This window comes from Gekko japonicus, unplaced genomic scaffold (assembly GCF_001447785.1).
Source record: "Gekko japonicus isolate JY-2015 unplaced genomic scaffold, Gekko_japonicus_V1.1 scaffold268, whole genome shotgun sequence".
Taxonomy (NCBI): Eukaryota; Metazoa; Chordata; class Lepidosauria; order Squamata; family Gekkonidae; genus Gekko; species Gekko japonicus.
The window spans coordinates 212914-237994 of NW_015167064.1; the positions used below are offsets into that span (position 1 = coordinate 212914).

At 43.3% G+C, this 25081-nt stretch overlaps 1 protein-coding gene across 1 annotated transcript in view; it reads right to left on the minus strand.

Annotated features, from left to right (window-relative positions):
- The window catches only part of RUNX1T1 (runt-related transcription factor 1; translocated to, 1 (cyclin D-related)), a 97786-nt gene that overhangs the window by 44747 nt on the left and 27958 nt on the right, over window positions 1-25081 (minus strand). The window contains exons 3-5 of the mRNA XM_015412657.1: window positions 23321-23562; window positions 22296-22385; window positions 12490-12671 (exon numbers count right to left, since the gene is read on the minus strand). Of these exons, the coding sequence (XP_015268143.1) occupies window positions 12490-12671; window positions 22296-22385; window positions 23321-23562 (514 nt within the window). The remainder of the gene's footprint in view (window positions 1-12489; window positions 12672-22295; window positions 22386-23320; window positions 23563-25081) is intronic.

Consider the following 25081-nt stretch of genomic DNA (forward strand, 5'->3'; position numbering starts at 1 on the left):
GAGAAGCACGAAGGGAACAACATCACAGGATCCAAGCCTGTGCATTTGGGTTTTGAAACCTTTATAGATACACTGTGGAAGCCCCATATACAAATGTTCTTCCTTGTCAAAATCTTCTTAATAGCAGCAACAATTGCAAAGATGGAAAAATAATCCCAAAAATAATCCCTATTGATATGTTTGCTACTTAAGAACACACACACAAAGTAAATCACTGGGTAGAAAAAAGCACCATCATAAACTGTTTACACAGTGGTAATTTTAAGACTGTCATGCTGCTCCTTGAAAGTGGATCCTTTCCAAAAGAAATCATCATTGCCATCCTATTGCACAGAGTCAAAGCTATGCTACTTTCAGAACCTTCTCATTTGCCCTCATCTTCTTGTATTAATTAGCAAGCAATCAATTAATTATAAGGCAGCAATAGGTAATTCTTCCATTGATACCTGAGAACGATGAAAGGTTCCCCTTGGAAAGTACTCATACATTTTCTCCTTTTGTGATAAATGATACAAAAAAGCAAAAATATTATATTGGTCCAACTTAACAGCGATGGAAATTGATTACAACTGACTGAAAAGTCTGCATTGCTCTTAACAAGGTATTTAACAAAGCTGAAAATGTAAGATTTCTCTGGACAGTTTATCTGTATCTTGACTGAATGCATCAGTATTTAACTTTTGTCCCAGCTTCTGTGAGTGTGTCATATGTGATAATTTCTGAGAAAAGAGTCGCACAGGTCTTCCATACACTTGGGCCTTTCCTAAATAGGTCATATAGTTAACAGGGAAAATGCAGTACATGTGAGTTGCTGGCCCAGTCCCAAGATGAGAGGCAGGGGATGGCAAGGCAAAAACCCCATGAGCACACACAATTCAGTCAGACAACTTCTGTTGGGTTAAAACTGGCCACAACTTTATTGGTGACAGACCTGCCAGCTGATGAGCATACTACCCCCCCAGGCCACCTGGGGGATAGCATGGGATGGCAGTTTTAAGGATACCACATGGATGGAAGCCACTAAGTGGTCACCCTTGCCACTTGAAGTGAGGGTGCTTTGACAGACACCAAGCTGGGCATGTCCCCTGAAAGCCTTCACCCCAAAATCACTTAAGAGGGTCCCCAAAGACACAGAGGCCACATTTCCCCCCAAAATGGATCTATCCCCATGCTCACACCACCAATACAGTTGTGACAAAGGAAGCAAGGAGTTACAACAAAACCAACCATGACAATGCAAAAAAAGCTGACTGGAATGGTGCAGCAGAGCTGGCTATATCCCCCACCCACCCATCCCTGACCATGTCAGGTCCTGTCTGATTGGCTAGGCTGGGGGGAGGGGAGCTGTGCAGGTGCAGCAGCCCCCTTCAGCTTCAAGTCCACTGCAATGCTGCTGCCTATGCCTTCTGCCTCCCCCTGCAGGCCCACACACAGGACCCCAGGTAAGTCCAGGGTCTATGCTTCTCTATTTCTGCATTCTCATGTGTGGATAAGCAACACCAAACAGGCTGCAGGGGCTCTGAAAAAAACTGTATTGATATGCTATGGACTGTATTCAATGGATTGTATTCAATATTATATTTGGAACTGGAAACAGTGCAGCAAAATCTGGGTCTTCAAAATTGTTACTTTGCCTTCCACATCTTCAAAGGAGACTGGTTCTGTCTCTCCAGTGCTGCTTACCATGAAAGAGTGGCCACTTATTTGTTTCCTATCAGTAGTGATATGCACTGTGTTAAGAATTTTATGAACTGCCTCTGTTCCTTAGCCAAAAGGTAATGCACTCTGCCAATGCTCAATATTTTATACCTGGAACTAAGATCTGGAGTTGTAAACAGGTTCTGTTGCACAGCCTAGATTACTCCTAGCTAATGAAAGCAGGAACTAGACAGCATTTGAGTCAACTAAGAGAAAATGGATGAAATGCTATTCAGAATCTCTCAACTTCCCAAATCATGTGTAGCTGCTAGGTACTAGCACAGGAGAGAAAGTACGGAGAATTTCAAACCAGGGCCCACAAGTGCTGACATGCACTCCCACCTCAAGATTCGGGGAAGGGTCAACTTCTCACTAAGAAATTAAGCCTGGAAACTGCTACCTTATTGTTAGGTATAGGTAAAGGTTCCCTTGCTCAAAAGCCAGTGGAATCCGACTCTCGGGTTGCGGTGCTTATCTCCGTTTCAAAGCCGAAGAGCCAGCGCTGTCCGAAGACACTTCCGTGGTCATGTGGCCGGCATGACTAAACACCAAGGTGCACGGAACGCTGTTACCTTCCCACTGAAGTGGTACCTATTTATCTACTTGCAATTTCTTGCTTTCGAACTGCTAGGTTGGCAGGAGCTGGAACTAGAGACAGGAGCTCACTCCGTCATGCGGCACAATCGGGTCTCGAACTGCTGAACTACCGACCTTCTGCAGCCTGCAGTTCAGTGTCTTAACCACTTGAGCCACTGCAGCTCAAGTGGTTAATAAGTTAATAAGTTACCTTATTGTTACTGACAATAAAAATAGGAGCACAATGGCCTATGTATAAGTAGTCAAATATGACTGAAGACACATTTAAATGTGCCATTAACAACCTAGAAATTTTACCAGCAGAAGATCTGTTTTTGCAGGTCAGTGCCCTGAGCATACACGGTTTGGATCCCATGAAGCATTTCTGCTGATGGAAGGATGTTTTGTCAATGGAGCAAAACTTCCTTACCTGCCCTTCCCACTGTAGACCAAAATGCTCTACAACAGGGGTGTCAAACATGTGGCCCGGGGGGCAGATCAGGCCCCCCAGAGGGCTTCTATCAGGCCCGCAGTGGAACTGGCTGTCTTCTGCTTCTTCTTCCAGTTATGCTGCTGCTCCATCATCGTAGATTTGCAGCTTACAGATACACAACTGAACACATACTCAGGATTGCAACAGCACAGACATTTTGATGCAATAATTCAGAGCAAGAAGTGTCATTTATCAGACACTGTTAAATTAACAAGATATTAATTAAAGGTAAAGGTTCCCTTGCTCAAAAGCCAGTCGAGTCCAACTCTAGGGTTGCGGTGCTCATCTCCGTTTCAAAGCCGAAGAGCCAGTGCTGTCCAAAGACGTTTCCGTGGTCATGTGGCCGGCATGACTAAACACCAAGGCGCAAGGAACGCTGTTACCTTCCCATCGAAGTGGTACCTTTTGATCTACTTGCAATTTCTTGCTTTCGAACTGCTAGGTTGGCAGGAGCTGGAACTAGAGACGGTAGCTCACTCCGTCATGCGGCAACTCGGGTCTCGAACTGCTGAACTACTGACCTTCCACAGCCTGCAGTTCAGCATCTTAACCACTTGAGCCACCGCAGCTCCTAAACAAGATATTGCAAGAGTGCTAATGTTTTAAACATGTTTTTATTTTAAGTAAAAAAAACCTTTGTGTTTGTGTCTTTTATAAAGTTTATATCTCCGCTACCTGGCATTACATTTTATGACACACATGGCCAGGCCCAACAAGGTCTCATTTATGTCAGATCCAGCCCTCATAACAAATGAGTTCGACACCCCTGCTCTACAAAATCCTGGAGGACAGGAGTCTCTTCTAACGACATTTCAGGGCACAACCAGCTGCAGTAGGAAGGGGGAAGGTGGGGAAATTATCCTCTGCTGATGAAAGTCAGCATAAACACTCCATGTCTTGCTTTTATAATAGCAAGACAGAGATATCTGCAAAAATGAGTGGAGGAAGGTCATGTGTTCTGTGGCACAAAATACATGCCTCACCAAACAAATGACCCACATTGCAAACATAGCCAGTCCTAGAAGGCCTCGAACTACAATACACACAGAGGCCTTTATATCTGCGTTATACACACAATGACTTATCTGGCATCAATAGATGAGGATTCTTTTTTTTAACCTGAGCAAGGAACAAATGTATATTGTTTTCTTATTTAAAACCATACATAGATTTATAATAAAATACAGTGAGCATTTTGCTTCCAACATGCCATGCACAATTACCAAAAATGTGTTGTCTCCTCAGGTGTCACTCTTCTCTCTTTTAGTGACTGATGGCTCCCAGTGTTATTACAGAAACAGATTGATCTTTTTAATGAGCTAGTTTAATAGACTCCAAAATCTCACCGTGGCTGCTCATCCGTGTCATGCCATATGCACCAAGAAAACATTCAGTAAAACACAGAACTCTACTGTCAGGCTGCTCAATAAAACCTCACTTACAGTAGAAACTGGCAAGAAAAAGAACGTGAATATGTTAAAAGGATGGAGAAACCGCATTTAGAAATATATATTTCTGTAAATGGGTACAATTTTCTAGGCTGCACTCAAATCTCACATTAGTAAGTGCCTATGTAGAAAACAAAGATTTCTTTCTGGCCTCTACTGAAGGGTGAACTGAATGTGAAACACACAAAGGCCCAATCAACAATTTATATTCTTTTAATAATTCCCCCCCCCCGCTTTTATTTATTTACTTAAAAGGCTGCTGTAATGCTGCTTGTCTATTTAAAAAAATGCAAAGTTGTTATGGAAATTAAAACCAGACCAAAGCTCACTCCCAAATATTTGTAAGTTATAGCCAGCAGAAGCATTTTTAAAAAATATCTCATTTAAAAAAAAGATAAAAAGAAAGGTTTTCAAGTATCTTCAAAAGGAAGTCACCAAATAAATTTTCTGACAGGGCATTTCGGAATTCTCAACAAAAAATGCCTCAACAACAAACCCCCCAGTTCTTCTTTTTGTTGATGTCCATCTTGCCTCCATCTGAGATGGAAAACGGAATACAGCCTTGAGTAGATCTTAACCATTACGAGGGTTCACATGGTAAGTGGCAGTGTCAGGACTTGGACCACATAAGCCTTTAATGAATAAAAGCAGTACCTCAAATTGAGACCAGAAATGAATTGCAAATTAAAGCAGATATTTCAAAATAGGTGTAAAATGGATTCATCAACTGTACTGTCAGTAATTGGACAGAGGCATTTTACAACAGCTGAAGGTCAAAGGCAGCACTACATAGACAGTAATTCAATATCATTGTCACCAGTGCATTGATGACAACAGCCAGGCCTTTTAGTAATGGGGAAAACCAAAATTAATGGAATTAATTAAAAGACAGCAGTAGGTAATTCTAATAAATAAAACATTATATATGAGTAAAGCTAGCATATCAGTCAAAGCTAATGAAAAGCAGTCCAGGCCCAGCAGCTACCAAAGCCAATTCCTAGAGCTATGCCGTAGCTAAAGTTTTTAGGGGAGTATAGTAGAGTGCAATCCTATATAGCATGGACTTAGTGTAAGCTTAGGAGGGCACCAACAGTTTCCTAACTAACCAGGCCCTCAACATCTTTCACTTGCTTTTATTGGATTTTAGTTCGTTCATCCTCTTCTAAACTATTACTACCTCTTGGTATCCACCATTCCACTCGGATTCTGTGAAAACCATAAATGAAACTGAGTGTCATCTGAATGGTGCTGGATGACCTTTCCTAGTAGTGATGCATGTAGAAGTTAAAAAGCATGAGGAAAAAGTTGAGACCAGAAGAACCCCACAATCAACTTGCACTGGACAGAACTCTGCCTTCTAGAAGCTGCCTTCTACTATGAAGTGGAACTACTGAAGTGCAGTGACCCTAATTACCAAATGGGAAAGGTAGCCCAGAAAATGACTGGAAGGCCCTACAGAGACCCAAGTCACACTTCCTCAGCATAGGCAGTTCACTAGCATGACCAGAACATTTTGTGTCCTTAATTCAGACCTCAAACTAGACTGAAATGGACCACTATAATTGACTTCATACCACATGATCACCTTGCCCCAAAAGGAAGAGAAGAAGAAGAAGAGGAGGAGATTGGATTTATACCCTGCTCTTCACTCGAAATCTCAGAGTGGTTTACAAACTCCTTTCCCTTCCCCTCCCCACAACAGGCACCCTGTGAGGTAGGTGAGGCCAAGAGAGCTCTTTCAAGAACAGCTCTGACAGAACTATTGCTTGCCCAAGGTCATCCAGCAGCGGCAAATGGGGGAGTGGGGAATGAAACCCACAGAGAGCCAGTTTGGTGTAGTGTTTCAGTGTGCGAACTCTAATCTGGGGAAACCAGGTTTAATTCCCCACTTCGCCACTTGCAGCTGCTGGATGACCTTGGGCAAGCAATAGTTCTGTCAGAGCTGTTCTTGAAAGAGCTCTCTTGGCCTCACCTACCTCACAGGGTGCCTGTTGTGGGGAGGGGAAGGGGAAGGAGTCTGTAAGCCGTTCTGAGACTCCCAAGTAAAAGACAGGGTATAAATCCAATCCTTCTTCTCTTCTCCTCCTCCCAGATTAGAGTCCATGCGCTTAACCACTACACCAAACTGGATAGCAGATTGGATTACAACTGTCTTTTGATTCCACTGTCTTGGCCAACTAATTCAGACACCTATGTTGAATAATGTTTACAAGGGGACAGTTAAGTGATTTATAATTGCTATATCAGTCAAAATCACTTTTTCTTCCAGTTATTCCATGCAGATGCACCAACCATCTCTCAGATGTCTGGATCATTTCCTTTTCTTCTCATTTGTGCTTGCTAACCAAAGCAAGACAATCTCATGAAACTCCGTCAAAAGTCAATGTTTCAAAAATCAGAACTATGGCCAATAGGTGATTATCTAGTAGTAGTAAGGACTAATGTCTACTAGTAAAGGTAAAGGTTTCCCTTGCTCTAAAGCCAGTCGAATCCGACTCTAGGGTTGCGGTGCTCATCTCCGTTTCAAAGCCGAAGAGCCAGCGCTGTCCGAAGCCGTTTCCGTGGTCATGTGGCATGACTAATCACCAAGGCGCACGGAACGCTGTTACCTTCCCACGGAAGTGGTACCTATTTATCTACTTGCAATTTCTTGCTTTCGAACTGCTAGGTAGGCAGGAGCTGGAACTAGAGATGGGAGCTCACTCCATCATGCGGCACCCGGGTCTTGAACTGCTGACCTACTGACCTTCCACAGCCTGCAGTTCAGCGTCTTAACCACTTGAGCCACCGCAGCTCCACCAAATGTCTACTAGTACTAAGGACAATAAAAATTAGAAGCACAGAAAAGTCAGTTATTCATAACATTATACTGAGTCAACTAAATGAAATCCTTCTATGATTTTTTTAAAAATCCTAATCTATTTTGGATGCAACACTGATGCACAAAGGATTCCAGTCAACCCAATTTCCCTTTCTATGCATAAACACACATACAGACATATGCAGGCAGTGCTAGAGGCCCTAGATTAAGGAGAACGGGAAGCCTGTGTGCACCTCCTCATCTAGCACAAGTTATTTGGCCTGGTGGGTTGGGTGGGGATTCTGGAGACAAACAAGGCTCTTCTGAGCCTTGGGAATCCTCTTATCCTATGTACTGCACTAACAGTAGCCCGGATAATGCTCACTGTGTTTTCCTGCTCTGCAAAATAAAACATATATAAAATAGAATCATTGTTAAAGCAGAACTTGTTAATTGTTTTTAATTGTTTTAATCTGATTTGTAAATGAATTGAATATGCTGTTCACCATCCTAAACCCTACACACAGGGGAGAGCAGTCTATAAATCAAATAAATAAATAAATAAATCACTTGCTCAAAAAGTGTGTAATTTTCAAGTTATTATGGAACAACCCAATAGTTGTTCCATACCATTCCTATTTCCAAGGGAATACATTAAATTCCTAGCCTTGGGATTTTTCAATACACTATTCAAAGTTCTTGGCAGCTTCAATGGACAGAGTTAAGCAGTTTTCCTCCTTAAATTTAAGCAGTGCAAGGGGACTACGTGCTGAGCATTCATCCAGTAAAATTAATTTCCACAGGAAATTTGCTTGAACATAACATTTAAACTTTTTAATGAATCAAATATTTCACGAATTTGGGGGACTGATGTGTCTTGCCATAGATCTAAGAGAATTAATGCTGGTTGTCTTGATAGGTCATATTGTGTGATATGACATATTGCGTACTATTTCAGTTCAAATATCTGTTGCGATTGTGACAAAAAAATAAAATGACATTTTAAAAAGTTGTTTACTAAGTATAAGTTAAAATGAACAGGCTAAATCAGATCAAACTCTATTTAGGGCATGAAATAATTTTCTGATTCCAGTTCTCCCTGAAAATCCACACAAATGCCTGCAATGAATCCTTATTTATTTATTAAAATATTTATATCACGCCTTTCCATGTGGTTCAAGGCTGCCTACAACATTAGTTAAAGGCATTTCCAGAATAAAACAGCAAACCAGATCTCTCCCACCCTCAAAAGATGTCTACCATTCAAACGCCCTTAAAACCCCTGGTAAACAATCAGGCCTCACGACACCTCCCGGATGGGGCTTCCCTTACCTTTTCAGGAAGCCCTTTCAATAGAGCAGGTGCCTCAATAAAAAAGGTCTGGGTTCTGGTTGAAGCCACATGGGCCACTCTAGGTGGTGGTATAGCTGAAAGATGGCTGCCTGACAACCATAGTTGGCACTCAGGGACATATGGAAGCAGACGGTCCTTCAAATATGTGAATCCCAGATCAAGAAGGCTTTAAAGCTCATAATGTACACCTTGAATTGACCTTGGAAACAGAATGGTAGGCAACATAGCTGTTTCAAAATGGGTAACATACATTCCCAGAGACTGGCCCCTGACAACAGTTGGGCTGCTGCATTCTGGACTAATTGTTGTTTCCAAGTCGTCTTCAATGGCAGCCCCAAATAGAGCTTGTTGTAGTAATATGAGATTACAGAAGCATGGATCAGTGTGGCCAGGTTGGCTGAGTCTTGGTATGGGTAGAGTTGCCAAACCAGATGCAGCTGACAGAAGGCACTCCCGGACACATTGCCAACCTCCTTCTCAAAGAGCAAGGCAGGATCCATGAGTATTGCTAGGCTCTTAACCTGCTCTAAAACAGCCAACTTCATCTGGGACAAGTGGATTCAACCCCTCTAGAATATTAGCCTTCCCAAGTAGCATTACCTCTGTATTGTCTGTATTTAGCTTCAGCTTGTTCTGCCTTACCCATCTGACAACAGCTTCAAAGTACAGGTTCTGAACCAAAATAGACACATCTGGAGGTTTGGGTAATGAAATACAGAGCTGAGTGTCATCTGCATATTGATTATGCCCAACCCAAAAACTCTGGACAATCTCATTTGGCAGCCTCATATATACTTAAAGAGCATGGATGAAATAATAGAACCCTGTGGCACTCTGCAAGACAAATCCCACCCAGTTGATTCTGCACCTCTAGCAGATACTCTTGTGTGTCCAGTCAGACAAAAAAGAGTGAAACCACAGAAGGGCAATGGTCTTAACACCATATTCAAACTGATGAATAAGGATAGTCAACTGTGTCAAAAACTGTATCAATAGGGAACACTGTCCCTGGTTCAACTTTAAGCGGAGCTCATCCACCAGTGCAACTGAAGCCATTTTGGTACCAAATCCAGGCCTGAAACCAGACTGAAATGGGTCAAGGGCAAATGTGTCATCCAGGAGGACCTGGAACTGCTCCACCACTACATACTTTATCACTTTCCTTAGGAAAGGTAAATTGCAGACTGGCCTATAATTGGCCACCTTATCCCTAGCCAATGAAGAGATATAATAACTGCCTCTTACTGAGGTCTAGGGAGAGCCCCCACAATCAGGGAGGAATTGATGAGTTTCCCTAATGGCTCCAATACCTTTACCCAACAAGACTGTAAAACCCAGGATGGTCATGGGTCCAGAGCACATGTGGTGGTCGTCACACTCCCAAGGACCTTGCCAACATCCATAGGTGGGATCAATCTGAAACTATCCATAACAAAAGCACAAGTAGGTGCTTCTGACACCTCAGGTACCAAATCTGCTCTCAGCCTGGACTCCAAGTTGGAATAGATGAAAAAGATTTTGTCAGCAAAGAGCCTTGCAAAAATATCACAGCTAGGAGCCAAATTTTCATCGCTGGCAGGGTCAGACTTAAGTGTTTTCAAGTCAGTTCCTTGGGTTGGAGTGGATAGCTTCTCCTCCACTGATCAAAATCTCTCCTTATATATAATTGAATAGTGGGTGCCAAAGTTCTAAAATGCACTCCTTTAGTGTATGGACGCTTGAACTGTCAGTCAGAAGACGCTGGCTGGGTTGACTGGCTGCTTTGTGCAGTCCCGCCCAGTGTTTCAAGGTCTTTTGCATATGGAAGCTGATTGGACTTCACTGCATTCCACACCTCAAACTCACCCCCCTCCCCGCAAGGCAGTTGGAATGTCAGTTGCATATGGAACCTTCAAGGTCTTTTGCATATGGAAGCTGATTGGACTTCACTCCATTCCACACCTCATACTCCCCCCCCCCGCAAGGCAGTTGGAATGTCTGGTGGTGTGTAGGTCCCAGGATCATGTTTTAAAAGCTGCCTGGGGAGATGGGGACCTCAGACAGGTTACAGTGCCATAGACTCCACCCTCCAACCCAGCTATTTGCTCCTGGGGAACTATTGTTGCCAATCTTGGCCCAGCACCCATCAAACCATTCTCTTCAACCCCCTGTTGTGCAGCACACTTTCCCCTAGGGTTGCCAAACTCCAGGTGGGACCTGGAACCTCCCACTGCTACAATTGATTTCCAGATGACAGAGATCAGTTTCCCCTGAATGCCTGTTGGTAGGCAACTAAGCTTGGTCCTGTCACCTACTTTGGCCTTTGGGAGAAAACACATTGGGGCCAGTCCTGATAGGGTTGCCAACTCTAGATGGGAAATTCCTGGAGATTTGAGGGATGGAGCCTGAAGAGGGTGAGGTTTGAGGAGGGGTGGGACCTCAGACAGGTACACTGCCATAGACTCCACCCTCCAAACCAGTCAGTCCCACATAGGGAACCATTGTTGCCAATCTCCAGGTGAGGGCTGGAGAGCACTCAGAATTACAACTGCTCTGCAGAAGGGAGGGCAGAAGTCAGCTGAAGTCAAAGGGGCAGATAATGGTAGGTTGATGGTTAGCTGGGAAGGATATGGGGTTGCCAACTACATGCTGACAAATTCCTGGGGATTTGAGGGGTGGAGCCTGGAGAGGGTGGGGTTTGCAGAGGGGTGGGACCTCAGACAGGTAGAATGCCATAGACTACACCCTCCAAACCAGCCACTTTGTCCTGGGTAACAATTGCTGCCAATCTCCAGGTGAGGGCTACAGATCACTCACAATTACAACTGCTCTTCAGGTAGCAGAGATCAGTTCCTCTGGAGAAAACAGTGGACTCTGTCATTATACCCTGCTGAGGTCACCACAGCAAATTGACACTGTTTGCCCAAAGCCAGAGCACTCCCCCAGAGCCTCTTTCTAGATTCCGTTGTATTGCTTTCACAACGAGCTTTACTGCTAGTAATTTAATATTTCCCAATGTCCACAGAACAGTAAAACAATGTGTATTACTTTAAAGCCAAACTAGAAGGGATAAAGACTGTCCCATTCACAAATAAACCAGAGAGGAAAGTCTTAAATTAACAATGAAAGTAACATGCAGGACAGAGGTGCTCAACCCTCTCTTTGATCATGCCTTACTATCTCCCCCATAGGAATTTGTTCCAGAACCTTCCTACCTACAACACTGCATATGAGCCAGAAGTGGAGAAAAGTGTCTATACCAATGGACTAAGTGGATCTAAAACGTAGAGTAGGGTGGGGGATTAGTTCAGCAACATCTCCTGTGTACTAAGCAGTTACAGAGTGGAAAGTGACCACAGGTCAGTGATAAATATAATAGGCACCATCAGTTAAAATAGTCTTAGCCATTTTGAGATGATCTTTGCCTGAGCCCAGTGCCACTCACAACTGACTGTACTGGGCCAATGTTCTAATTTAATAGAAGGCAGCACTTAATCTAGAGATTGTCTTTAAATTTGCTACCCATGAAGTGGAAAGGCAAAGAAATACTTCAACACACTGCACACCATTTAAATACAGGAAGAGTTCTTTTAAGCTCACTGAGCCCCTAATGAAGATCTTGATTAGCAGACAGTGGTCTTTGAACAAAAATACAAGAACAAAAACACAAGAATAGATATGCTAGATCAAAGCAACAATCCATGTAGTCCAGGATCCTTTCTCACATAGTGGCCAACCACAGGACTACAAGCAGGGCATGAAGGCCAAAGCCTCTTCCTTTTGTTGCCTCCTCCATCACAGATGTTAACAGGGTTAATGGCTAAGTGGTTGGCCTATACATCACGAATTTCTCTACCCCTATGGCAAGCCAACTAAATTAGTGGCTGACAGTGTGTCCTTTGGCAAAGAAATCCACTGACTGAGTGAAGAAGTACTTCTGTTTTGTCCATCACGAATCTACAACCCCACAGGTTCATTAAGTGCCTGAAAGTTCTAGTATTATGGGAGAGCACAAAAAATTTCTCTGTCCCACCACCCAAACAATTATACAACAGTCTCCTGTAAGACAAAGTGAACATTACAAAGCTGAACTTTTCATTTTGTTTTGTTACAGCATCAAAGAAGCTGTCGGAAACCTTTACCTGTCTGGAGTTCGCCTCTTCCCGTTTTCGTTCACATCGAGAAGCAGCTCTGAGGAGTCAACAGGTGAGGTGGTGCTGGCATCCAGAAGCAGCTGCTCATGTTGAGCGAGGTACTGGGCGGGGTTCTGCTTGGCCAGCCTTGCACAGTGCAGGAGCTCCCGCTGTAGCAGGGGCAGATTGGCCTGAAAGAGCAGACAAGCAACAGACATTCCCATTAGCAAGTATCCTTAGAGCATCCCAGGAAGAAAGCTGTCAAAACAAAAGGAGCCAAGCCCAGACACACATGGAGTAGATTAACATTTTTTTCCGCTTTCTTTAAACAGATGGTTCAGTGACAGTTATCCCCCCCCCTTTTTTTGTCCAAGCCTAACATTTGTAGCAGTATATATCTACCAGCAATTCTTGCATGGTACCAGGACTGGAACACTGGTTTAGTGCATCAAAAAAAAAAATTGATTCAGTAGCACCCCCGATCTCAAGACTGGGTCCCTCCCGTCCAGAAAGAGCAGTCCAAAACAAGGCAGCTGAAAATAGGGCTTCCTTAGCTAAACAAAACTACAATGTGCTTGGCAACACTCAACAACAACAATCTCCTCTGTGACCATCTGGCACCTCTCCAGCTGCTATGTACTGCCTCAGGCATAAATAGGTTAAAGCATTGGAAGGGGGAGTTTTAAAAAAAATTGCAGGATTCTCTGGGGATATGGAGATCTCTCCTTTGGCTAAAGCAGGAGGATGGAAGAAGAACACACACACTTTCCAGCATTTTCCTCTTCATCTGGAAAGACCAATAGTGATTTTGTCTCTTAAAGCCTGTTAAGAACAGACACACACAGGGCATATATTCTATTTCAATATAAAGCTAGACAATATAAACAAAAGCACCGATATCCCCATTATACATATTTCTGTCCAGGAGATGACCATCCACAAGTCAAATGAAACTTTAGCAATCCAGATTAACTGCAGTGCCTACCTTTCTCCCTCTTTATGGTCATTTTGGCAGTCATCCTGTGGTGTGACCTTGTTAGTCAGCATGCAAGTTTCTGACAGTCTGGCAAATGTGCAGTTGCAGCAAAGGACACCACAGTCTGGCGCCATTCAGGCTAACAAGTTGTGTAAGTGTCCCCTGTTTTGTGGCAACAACAGAGATCCCCATGTGTTGTGGGAAAGTGCCTACCTCCCCTCAGTGTGCTTATTAGTATCCAAGCATGCTTCCTTCATTAGGACAACAAACAAACTCAAATGCAATGTTTTCAGACTGTACAAGAGAACAATACTGCAATCCAATATATGCTTACACAAGAGTAAGCCCCACTGAATACAGTGGAACTTGCTTCTGAGTAAATATGCAAAAGACTGCACTGAAATTCCTGAATGACTCTTAGGAAAATGAAATCACATGTTGGACATCTTGCGCACAGATGTCTTTTGACAGAGGGCTTTCTGGCTCAAGGCCAGAAGTGAGCTTAATATGTGTCTTTAAAACAAAACAAAACAACCACCCCCTGATGAACAGAATATAAACACATTCTGCACAGGAGTGATGTTATCTATAGGTTTCTAACCTTTTATTAACATAGAATTAGTGGCCCCTATTCAGTGGAAATGACTAAAATTTGGTTTAAATTAGTATTTGCTGATAGAAATAACAACAACAACAAAGTACTGAAGATCACTGAAGATACCTATCGGGATTGGGGGGGGGCTCAGTAGGTAGCTCTACATGTTTCATCTTTCTCTTTGTTTTTGTTTTTTGTTATGTAGCAGAGTAAGTAATGAGAAACATGTACATGACCATTTACAAATGTAGATATGCAGATGACAAAATTCGTGAGTCTTTCACTTGGTACTCTGTTTAATTTAGCAATTCCATAAACATCTTCTGCCAATTTAAAAAAAATATGGTAATACAAAGCAATGTTGTTTGCCCTAATTCTGGTGCCAGATTAGGTAATTAGAATGGTGTCTAATATCCTTCCAGTAAATGTTTCTCCATAAATGCAAAATGGAATCGAGGGTCTGCGGGTTACATTAGCTTAATGAAAACAAGACTTTAATGCATATTGTTACAGCAGCATTTCAATGCACTTATTAAGGCCCATGTTCCCACAACCATATGGTTTTTGTCATTAATGTCTCCTTTGAGGAAAAGCACTAAAATTAGAAAAAAAGAGTTGCATCTTTGATTCCAGTGATCCCAACTAAATGATATGGCAACCATATGGTGTGAAGGTCTGATAGAAGGGTCTGGAAGTGCCCTTGTAGCTTTTTCTCTTTCTTCTTTTCTGTTTCTTTCTTAAAGCTGCCAACCTGGACCTGATGACATTCAGATTATAACATTCACAGCAAAAGGATCTCTCCCTCTTTAAAAAAATCCCCCCAAAACGAATGAAAGAAATACAGCCTAATCTAAAATGGGAGTTTCTTTTGAATGATTCCCCCCCCCCTTTTTAGTAAAGAACTATATAAAAATATTATGACTACATTACATAGCAGTGAGCAATCCGTATCTGTCCTAAGTATATTTCATCACTTGAGCAAAAATTAGTAATATAAATTTGGGTTTTTTTTCCTTCAATAATAGCTGAAGAATAAATTCCATGCCAGAAAAGCCATTTATTAATGATTAATTCTGAATGAAAGCTAAGACAGGACACATATTCCAAATGCGGCCTATTTATTTGCAGTTTTAAAATTAGGGTTGCCAGGTCTCCTTGCTGCTCTGGCAGGGGGATTTGGGTGGCGCTCCAGGGGTCAGCAGGGACATTGTGCCATGGCTCCGATGCGATGATGTCACCCAGAAATGATGTCATCATGTTGGGGATGTCATGCAGGGAACGCTCTGGTTTTGGGGCAAACTGTATGGTAAAATTGGGTTTAAATCATACTGCCTGACCCAAAAGCAGAACGTCCCACACAACATCCCCAGTGTGATGACGTCGTAACATTGAGGATTGGCCAGGTCCAGTCCAAGTGCACAGATTCTGTTCCCAGGGGCTGTCATTCCATTCTGGATCCTGTCATTCCAGTCCCAGAACACATCTCCTACCCTCAGTCCCAAAACACTTCTGCTACTCCCAGGGGCTGTCATTCCAGAGACCTTAATGGGAAATCCATTTCACATTTTCATTGCAACTCTTCTTGTGCTGTAATGTATTTCAGTGGAGCCCATGTAGGGTTGCCAAGTGTGAATTAAGCCGCAGCAGGGGACTCCTGGCTGGCGGCTGGAGTGCGCGCGCACTGCATCCATGTCACCCGGAAGTGATGCGGGCACGCATGACCATCCGAGGGAAAACCATAGTTTTCCCATAGATGACCGTGGCCCCGCCCCCAGCGTGCCTGTTGTGGTTGCGTCACTTCTGGGTGACGTGCACGTCGGGGTGGAGTTCCCCCCAGGGTCCGATCCACTGGCGGCGGGGAACGGGCCTCTGGGGCGGTCTTTCCCCGCCCCCCGGGGGGACTTGGCAAGCCTAAGCCCATGCAAGTCAATTGGTATTCCTGGCTCCCACTATCTTCAATGGGCCTTCAAGCCTCTCTGGTTGTTTCCACTGGGCAATCCTGTCATTCCTTTTAGTACATTCCTGTTGTGGTTGTTGTTGTTATTGTACTGTTGGGGTGGGTGTCTGTGGGGCAGGCTGGTGGTCTGCTGCTGGTAAGATCTGGTGGCTGCTGCCTGCCGTAGGCTAGGCCTCCTTCTCCAGGCCTTCTCCTGGACTAGTGTATTGCCTGGCCTTGTTCTTGTTTCTGGACTGGTTCTTGTTCCAGTTCTGTGTTGCTGGGCATCTCCAGCTGGAAAGCTAATGGCACTAAGCACTTTGGTTTCTGTATGAATGGGGTTGGATGGGGGGGGTGTATTTCCACTGAATCTCCCTTCCTTATGTTTTCAATGTGGCCTAGTGTGGTGGGACCTGGCCTGATTCTTATTTCAGTTCTGGGCATCTCCAACTAGATTTGGAAAGCTGATATGGCACTAAGCACCTTGACTTCTGTAAGAATGGGTGGAGTGTATTTCCACTGATTCCCCACTTCTGTATTCAATATACATTTTTAAAAACTGTATCACTCTGGCCATTTTAAGACACTTGTATTTATTATTAATTAATTATTTATTTATAAGTATGAGCATGGCGTGGCAACTCCACAAAGACATATAATGGCAGGCCCCACAAGCAAAACATTGGGCCCCCCCACCAAAAAGTTGTTAGCTATGGGGCTGGGGGGGGAGGCATTAAATAAAAATGAGTAATAACTTTTAAATGACTTATTTTGGTGTAAGAATGTGAGCTTCCGGCAATAGTTATCCTACAATACAATTTTTTTAAACATATAGAAACCTATAAACATATAAAAGCATACAGAAACTCCAGGATGGAGAAATTCCTGGAAATTTGGGGTTAGGACCTGGGAGAAGGAAGAATTTGTAGAGCAGAGGGACCTCTGTGTGGCATAATGCCATGAAGTCCACCCTCCAAAGCAGCCATTTACTCCAAGGGAACTGATGCCTGTAGTAGAGATCAGTTGTGATTCAAGGCTCCACCTGGAGGTTGGCAACCCTAACAGAAACTCATGGTAAAAGAAGAAAACATGCAGTGAAAGCCACCTTACTGCATTACATTTATACTTTAGTAGGGCTTGGTTGAGATCAATGTTCCCTCTAAGCTGCGGAGTCTTGTGAGCAAACATTCTACTTTGTGAGCGACTGGCATTAAAGCGGTGAGCCAGCGATTTGGCTACCGCATCTATTAGTTTGCTCTGGAGCCCTCCTTCCTGAGCTGGAGGCTAAAAAAATGTGAGCTAGCTCACAATAACTCAGCTTAGAGGGAACACTAGTTGAGATGTAACATCACATTATGGTTTGGTATGAGTTAGGCTTGCCAAGTCCCCCCGGGGGGCGGGGAAACCCCCGCCCCAGAGGCCCGTTCCCCGCTGCCGGCGGATCAGGCCCCGGGGGGAACCCAACCCCCAAAGTATGTGACGTGCACGTTACCTGGAAGTGACACGATCACGCCGGGCATGCTGGAGGCATGCTGGGGGCGGGCATGCTGGGGGCGGGGCCACGGTCATCCAAGGGAAAGCTCTATGGTTTTCCCTCAGATGGTCATGGCCCCTCCCCCAGTGTGCCCGGCGTTGTCGCGTCACTTCTGGGTGATGGGGTTCGGCGTGCACGCATGCTCCAGGAACAAGCCAGGAGCTCCAGCAGCAGGTAAGACTTGGCAACCCTAGTATGAGTTCTCAGCCACACAATTCCTCCTTATTGCCACTCTCTGCTCAAACACAATTTCTTATCCTTCTTTCCTCTTTCAAGTTGAACCAGAGTTTGATGTTACATACACACTGAAAACTGTGCTTTGCACATTCCCAGCAGGCCAGTGTTGCAAACCATAGTCAAACTAATCATGTTAATATTATAATCCAAATGTATTTGTGGTTAAATTTGCAGCTTTAAGAACAGAACTGAGAAAGCTGTAAGGTCACCTACAGTGTAATCCTGTATCAAGCTACTCCAGTCTAACACCACAAAAAGCAATGAGATTAGACTGGAGTAACTCTGAACTGAATTGTACTATAGCATCTTTTCCAACTGCTTAACACTATACATATAATTTAGTGAGCACTCCACAGCTCCCTGCATGTATTCGGAGGCATTCACTATTGTTATATCTTCTAGAGTTCATCCTTGGCACTAAAAAAGAAGTTCTAGGATTGAGCTGTGGTCTAAATTAAACCCTGGATTCAAAATTGGCCGTATAGCTTTCCCAGGAAAACATTACAATTCTTAACTGCATGAAAGACCTCATTTCAATTAGAAGACGAATGTGATCAATAAAATAGAAATAAGAAAAAACAAAGTAATATCAATTGCTAGTGGAATAAGTTCTTTTTAAAAAATCATCTGCCTAGGAGTGTTTGTTTCAGGAACAAATTATGCAGATCATTCGGAAGGGCCAATCTGTAGAAGGGAAACCAAGAATTAATGTGTTTCTTGAAGCCTTCAGGATAACCAGCAACAACTACTGCACATACACAGAAAAGTTCCAACACCTCCAACTGTTGGATACAGAAGGCTTCCCAGAACTCAGACTGAAGATCTCAGGGAAGAATCTATGTCAACAGGTGAGCAGGGAAGTGTGTTGCTATCAAGAAGCAATCAAAGATTTTTAAAAAGCTTTTAAAATGCTATCTTAATCCTACAAATTGACTTGCACTCCAAATTTTAATTTAAGAACACTTTAATCAAGAGCCATGTTTTCCAGGGCCGGATGAAAAGACAACTTCCTAAACCAGAGCTATTTTTCTAAGAAGTATTACTTGTAACCACTAACCAGTTACCTCTTATCTGGCCATATAAGCATTAAAGGTTTCAGCAATCTAAGGGCCTTGCTAATTGAAAAAGCTTTTCCTCCAGGAATAAATACTTATCATAAACACGTATTTTAGGATTGTGTTCTAATGTTGTTCACTGTTATTGAACCTCATGTACACTTCCACAGAAGTTAAACACTGTGCCTGAATTGATCCTTGAGTACCAAACTTTCTTAGACTTTGGTACGCCATTAATATATACATGTGCTCTAAATTAAATAAACTCCCTTTGAAATCAACAGTGAATCCCAAAGATTGTCTTCTACCTCTTCCAGCTCTGCTCCCATACCCACAAAGGAGGACATGATTCTGACTAATCCTACAGCAACTCAGGGTATAAAGGGCCCCAGCTAAGGAACAGAAATCTTATGTATAGAACATAAGAACATAAGAGATGCCAATGTTGGATCAGGCCAAAGGCCCATCCAGTCCAACACTCTGTATCCCACAGTGGCCAGAAATACCAGTGCCATCAGGAGGTCCACCAGTGGGGCCAGGACATTAGAAGCCCTCCCACTGTTGACCCCCCCCCCAAAGCACCAAGATGACAGAGCATCACTTGCCCCAGAGTCCCTATCTATACCTTGTGCATTGCCTGGGGCTACATCATTCAGTCCTAGAGACCTAAAAATCTATTGGCACAAAAGCAGGACATTCAGTTATAAGACCTCAAGCAAAAGAGTGTTTACAGAAAAATTGAAGACTTTGCATAAAAGTAGGAAGGTTATAGTGCTACTCTTTTTAACAGACGGTTCGTATAGGGGTTCTGCTGGTCATGAATTTCCACTGGCACTGGAAGAAGCAATGGGAGTATAACTATTTTTGCGGGAGAATATCAGTCATTTGATACCAGCTATAGGTACTGCAGCCTAAACTCCACTGAATCCTTTTATGTTGTAGAATCAGAGTCTGGGCCAGAAGGAAGCTACATAGTAGCAAGTGACAAAATAATCCAGTACAACTCCCACTATTCATGCCTCTGACTGTCTTAATACTATCATAATACTTAATACCTCTTAATACTACCATGACTTCCATCAACAGATGAGTCTCTATGCCCTACTGTTGGACCTCCAGATGAACTGTTTGGCCACAGTGTGAGACAAGATTCTGGACTAGATGGACCACTGGCCTGATCCAGCAGGACTCATTTTATGTTCTTCATCCCCAGATGTAGACATCATCAGCACTACTGATGGGTGATAGGAGGTGAGGCAAGAGACTGGAAGTACCCTAAATGGCATCATCTTTTCAATCACTCACCTAATTGCAGCTACTCCATTACTAGTCATTGTTACTGACTTCACCTGGCTTTCTATAGGCAACCAGGCACAGAGAAAAGAACACTGTGGCTCACTGGCAGAGCATCTGCTTGGCATGCAGAAGGTCCTAGGTTCAATCCCTGGCATCTCCAGTTAAAAGGATTAGGTAGGAGATTATGTGAAAGACGTCAGCCCGAGACCCTGGAGAGCTGCTGCCAGTTTGAGTAGACAGTACTGACTTTGATGGACCAAGGGTCTGATTCAGTATAAGGCAGCTTCCTGTGTTCATGTGCACCCCCAGCGAAACACAGATAATAAGCAACGCCTACAGCAAAACCAGCATGAGCAGTAACCTTCTGGGGATTGCCACCTATTTGTCCTCCTGTGCCTTTCAAGTGTACATGATGGATTGTAATGCAACAGGTACCTAGCAAAGAGATGTAGTGCTAGAGAGAGCTCACCAGTCACTCCTTTACCTGTCATGCTTTCAGAGCCTTAGAGGTAATGCTTGAACAGTTGCTAGAACTTTTGGGAGGTGAAGGACAATCTGATTTGCTTTGAGAATTATTAAGTTTGCTTAAGAAGAAAAGGAGGGGACATATAATGATAAATAAATGAATATGTGTTACCTATAGACATAAGGATAAGAGATTAGAAACAGGTATGTTTTTTCAAGATTTGAGCTGGAGGTGGAAACGCTGTTGGAAGCCTACAAAAGGGGGGAGTTAGAAGAAAAGGATATATATGTTGAAGTTAATATATATGAAATGTGTATTATCCTAATAAAAGTTGTTTTTTTTAAAAAAAAACAGTTGCTAGAACTTTGTCAACCAATGATATTATCCAGTAAAAACTGTTCTACAGCTGTAGTCTTCTGTGATGATACAAGATGACTTATCTTATCTGTTTTCAAGACACAACAATACACACTGGAAGCCAAGATTTCCCAGATGCCCACGCCCAGCAGGGAATGCCCCAGCTCTAATATCCTGTCCTCAAGAAATTGAGAAATGGGAGATAAATGGGCTCCATAACAACACCGTAGGAGTATCTTCTAGTCTCTATGGTCTTTACCATAGAGATTAGGGGATATTCCTAGAATGCCACCCACAAGTCACATCACATCCTCACCAAACTCCACCCTCCCCAGGCACAACCCTCAAAATCTCCTGGCATTTGCTAGGCAGTGTTGGGAACCCTACTTGAGTCCTTCCCAGGCAGAACCATGCAACTGCAGGAAGTGTAACAAAGTGAGCCCTAATTGATCTTTACTGTCCTGAGTCTCTCTGTTAATTGATGGTAAACCCAACAATTGAGGTGAGGAGAATTAGCATGTCTGCTGCGGAAACACTGCAGATATGGCTGAATGGAATGAAGGATGCTGGGTAAAACGATCAGTATCCAATTACCAGGCAATTAGATGAATAAGGCTAATGTTTCATGAACCACTCCTACAGGCTGGCTAAACTGTCCTGTCTCAGGCATGGATGGGGGTGGGTGGGTGGCAGGAAAATCCTCTAATCTACTGAAAGACCAGAGGCAAGACCTGATCTTTGCACCTCATATGTGATAAAACTGTGCTGTTCCACTGCACTGTGTTAAGTATGGCAATGGTTTTAGATATCAATACCACATAGCCTACTACTGCACTGAACAAAGTCTGAAGCCTTTCTCCAAATTAAGTGCCTCTTCCTCCAATGGCAGAGTTGGAGGATGGCTCCGTTGGATGTATTAACAACCCGTAGGATAGAGAAAATTCCCAGTGTTTTGAGGGGGCCTTGACTATATCCTCTATTTAGTCCCAAGTCTGAGAACCTCAGTCAAGAACCATTTTTCCTGGACAAGTGGCCTGGCACCTAACTCTCCATCATCTAAAATGGTGCAGAGTGCTCAAAGTTGTTAACTCCTATGTTAGCGACTGATGAATTTAAACAGAACCAATGGTATATAAAGCATTGCACATAAGGTTAGAAAACTGACAGGTTCCATGCCTAGTAGTAGAGAAAAAGTTAGTCCAACAAAGCCTCAGCCACTTAAGCTAAGAAAGGAAGCCTTTAAATGCTAGATTCATTCTACTCAGGTCTCTTAAAAGGGGGAGGGGGGAACCTGTAATACACATCTGTGACCTAGCAACAGTATAGTTTAAAATAGTTTCCAGATCAGTGATCAGTACAATACCTTCAAAAATGGGATGACAAAAGGTCGCAGTGGGAAGTTAGTAGCTTCTTGCAGTTTGGAATGAAATTCTTCAATTGTCAAAGTAGAATTCTGTCGAATGAAAAGAAAAAATCTGTAAAATGAATAACAGAAATGTTTTGCAAGAGAAATGAGACCTAAAAATATTTATACAGAAAAATGCCCTTAATTGCAGTGCCAAATACATTAAATGTGCACTGTATAGGAAACGCTGGCACTAATAGCGATACTATGTCCTTGTAAGCATCCTTTACCACTAGGCTCCTTTTCTCATGCTAGATAACATTAACACCTTACTAGTGCTGGCAAAACTATAATGGTTTACTCTAAGACAATGCATGTCTGGCAGTCTTGAGTCTGTGCCTTTGATTACAAGAAAGGAATCTTGGGGGAGGACACACACGACAAAACGATCTGGAATTCTGCATGCTCACACTACTCCTGTGCCGTGTACAAGCTTGGGATGAGAGGACTGTTCCCATCCCACTCTTTTGTTCTTCCATGTTGTTGTTCTGCATCCATTCCAATCCCTTCAAATTCTGGTTTAACCAGGAGAAACTTCTAAAAATTAATTCAGATATTAAAGTATGTACAGTTTGCCAGAGCCTCCCTGATCTTTCCCTTCATTTGTGTTACTAATATGCATGTGTGCAATAGTAAAGCACAGTAACCTTGGTGTGTCTGTGTGACTGCATCAAGATCTTTTTTGTGCAAAGAACTAGTTAGAATTTTGGACTAGAACATGGAAGACCTGAAATCAAATTACAACTCAGTTGAAAAGCTCAGTAGGCCAGTCTAACACTCTCAAGTTGCTATTTTTCAATCTAGCCTACCCTCAGCAGGGCAACACAACTGTGAGCTCTCAGCCAAAAATCTGAGACACAAATGACATAAATGCACTGTAGCTAGTTATAAGCAGCGCCCAAATATGAAATATGACATTTCAAGAAAAGGTCAAACCAAGCCAGCAAAGAACCACAGCTATCAATTCACTTTTCTTCACTTACCACAAGTCCTAGTACAAGGGTACGCACCCTCTCCCCAATTTCTGGTGAAATGTCATTGCCAAACTGCTGCAAAGTTGTAAGAAATCTCTTCAGTTTGCTCAGCTGCCGAGCTCCACAAGCTGGTGGTAACTGCTGATTGGCCAAAGAGGATGAGGACGATGAGGAGGGCCCGTTACTAAAGCCATTAGGTGGTGAGGGAGCCCCATTCAGTGCCGTTGGTGAATGGCTTGTGCCATTGGTTACTGAATAGGGGGAAACAATACAGAGCAAGTTAAATAAGCTTACATTTATGGAATAAGTTTAATCTTGTATCAGAAGAGTTTTAGAGATAGCATCACGACTTGTTTAAAAAAATTAGTACCTTTTCATCTTCTTGTTTTGAATAAATATGTTCTCTTGTGATTGATTTATAATATGGACAGGAAAGAAATTTTACTCATTCCCTCAAATTCTGTTAGGGGTAATGGACAACTTCCCCTCTAACTTTCTGCATAAGCTTCCATTACTTAAAATGAAACAATAGTGCTTTCTTTCTCCAAACTTTGGACAATTCTCCTTTGATATCAAGCTCTAGTAGGCAAAAACTAACTTATGTCAGTAACACCCAAACCAACAAATTCCCAAGTAAGGCCAGCAAAGATTTGTAGGCAAACAGGCAGTTCCTGAGTAGGGAACCTCACTCATGTTTCTATACAACTCTTTGCAAAGGATAGAGTGCAAAAGCACTAGTTGAAAGCAACAGTGCCAAAAATCATCTGAACAAGTGCATGGATATGCCTTTTCACACTATACTCCAACAACAGGGAATGAAACAAACCTGCTAACGATAGGGCAACCATGTTCCACCTGCTAGGACAATAAATGGGACTACATAATAGAATCCCGGTCACTCTAGAGCAGAGGTGTCAAACTCATTTGTTACGAGGGCTGAATCTGACATAAATGCCACTTTGTTGCGCCAGGCCATGTGTGCCTTAAAACATATTGCCAGGTACTGGAGATAGAAACTGTATAAAGTACAGCAGCCGGTAGGCTCCGAGTTGGAGTATCCTCACGGCAAGGCCCCATGGTCTGGGGTGGGGGGGGTGCAGAGGAAAACCCACATAGGCAGACTGCAGAGCCAGCAGTGCAGCAATGGGCAGATGTTCCCATGATGCTTAACTGTGCAGACAAGGTTGTTCTGCTATGCTGAAGCCACAATGGAATGGCTTTGCCCACTCCCCCCCAGAACTCCCACCCTTGCACCAGTTGCTCATGGGCCACATAAGAGCTCTGGATGGGCTGGATCCGCCCCCCGGGCCTTACGTTTGACACCCCTGCTCTAGAGGCTGGAGTCCCCAACATGGTACCCATCAACTCCTTTCTTGGTGCTTGCCAAGTATTTTTTGAAAGTGGTCAGAACCAAGTGGGGCTTTTGCCCATTAGGGCTTCTGATTGGCTGTGAAGATTAAAGGCTAAACAGAGTTTCTGCCTGAAATGTTGAAGTTGCTATGAGACTTACACATAGCTTCACTTCCTGATATTTTGTGGTTGGCTCTGCCTGCTGTAGCTAGGGTTGCCAGGTCCTTTTCAGCCACTGGTAGGGGGATGGGGGTGATGTTCCAGGAGTGGGAAGTGATATCGCCCCCCGTTCCCCCCGAAACAGTGACATTGCAAGCAAAGTGCCTGCATCACCTGGAAGTGATGTCAGCATGTTGGCAACATTTGGAGTGATACTCTGGATTTTGGGCAAAACTCTATGGTAAAATTGGCATCAATCGG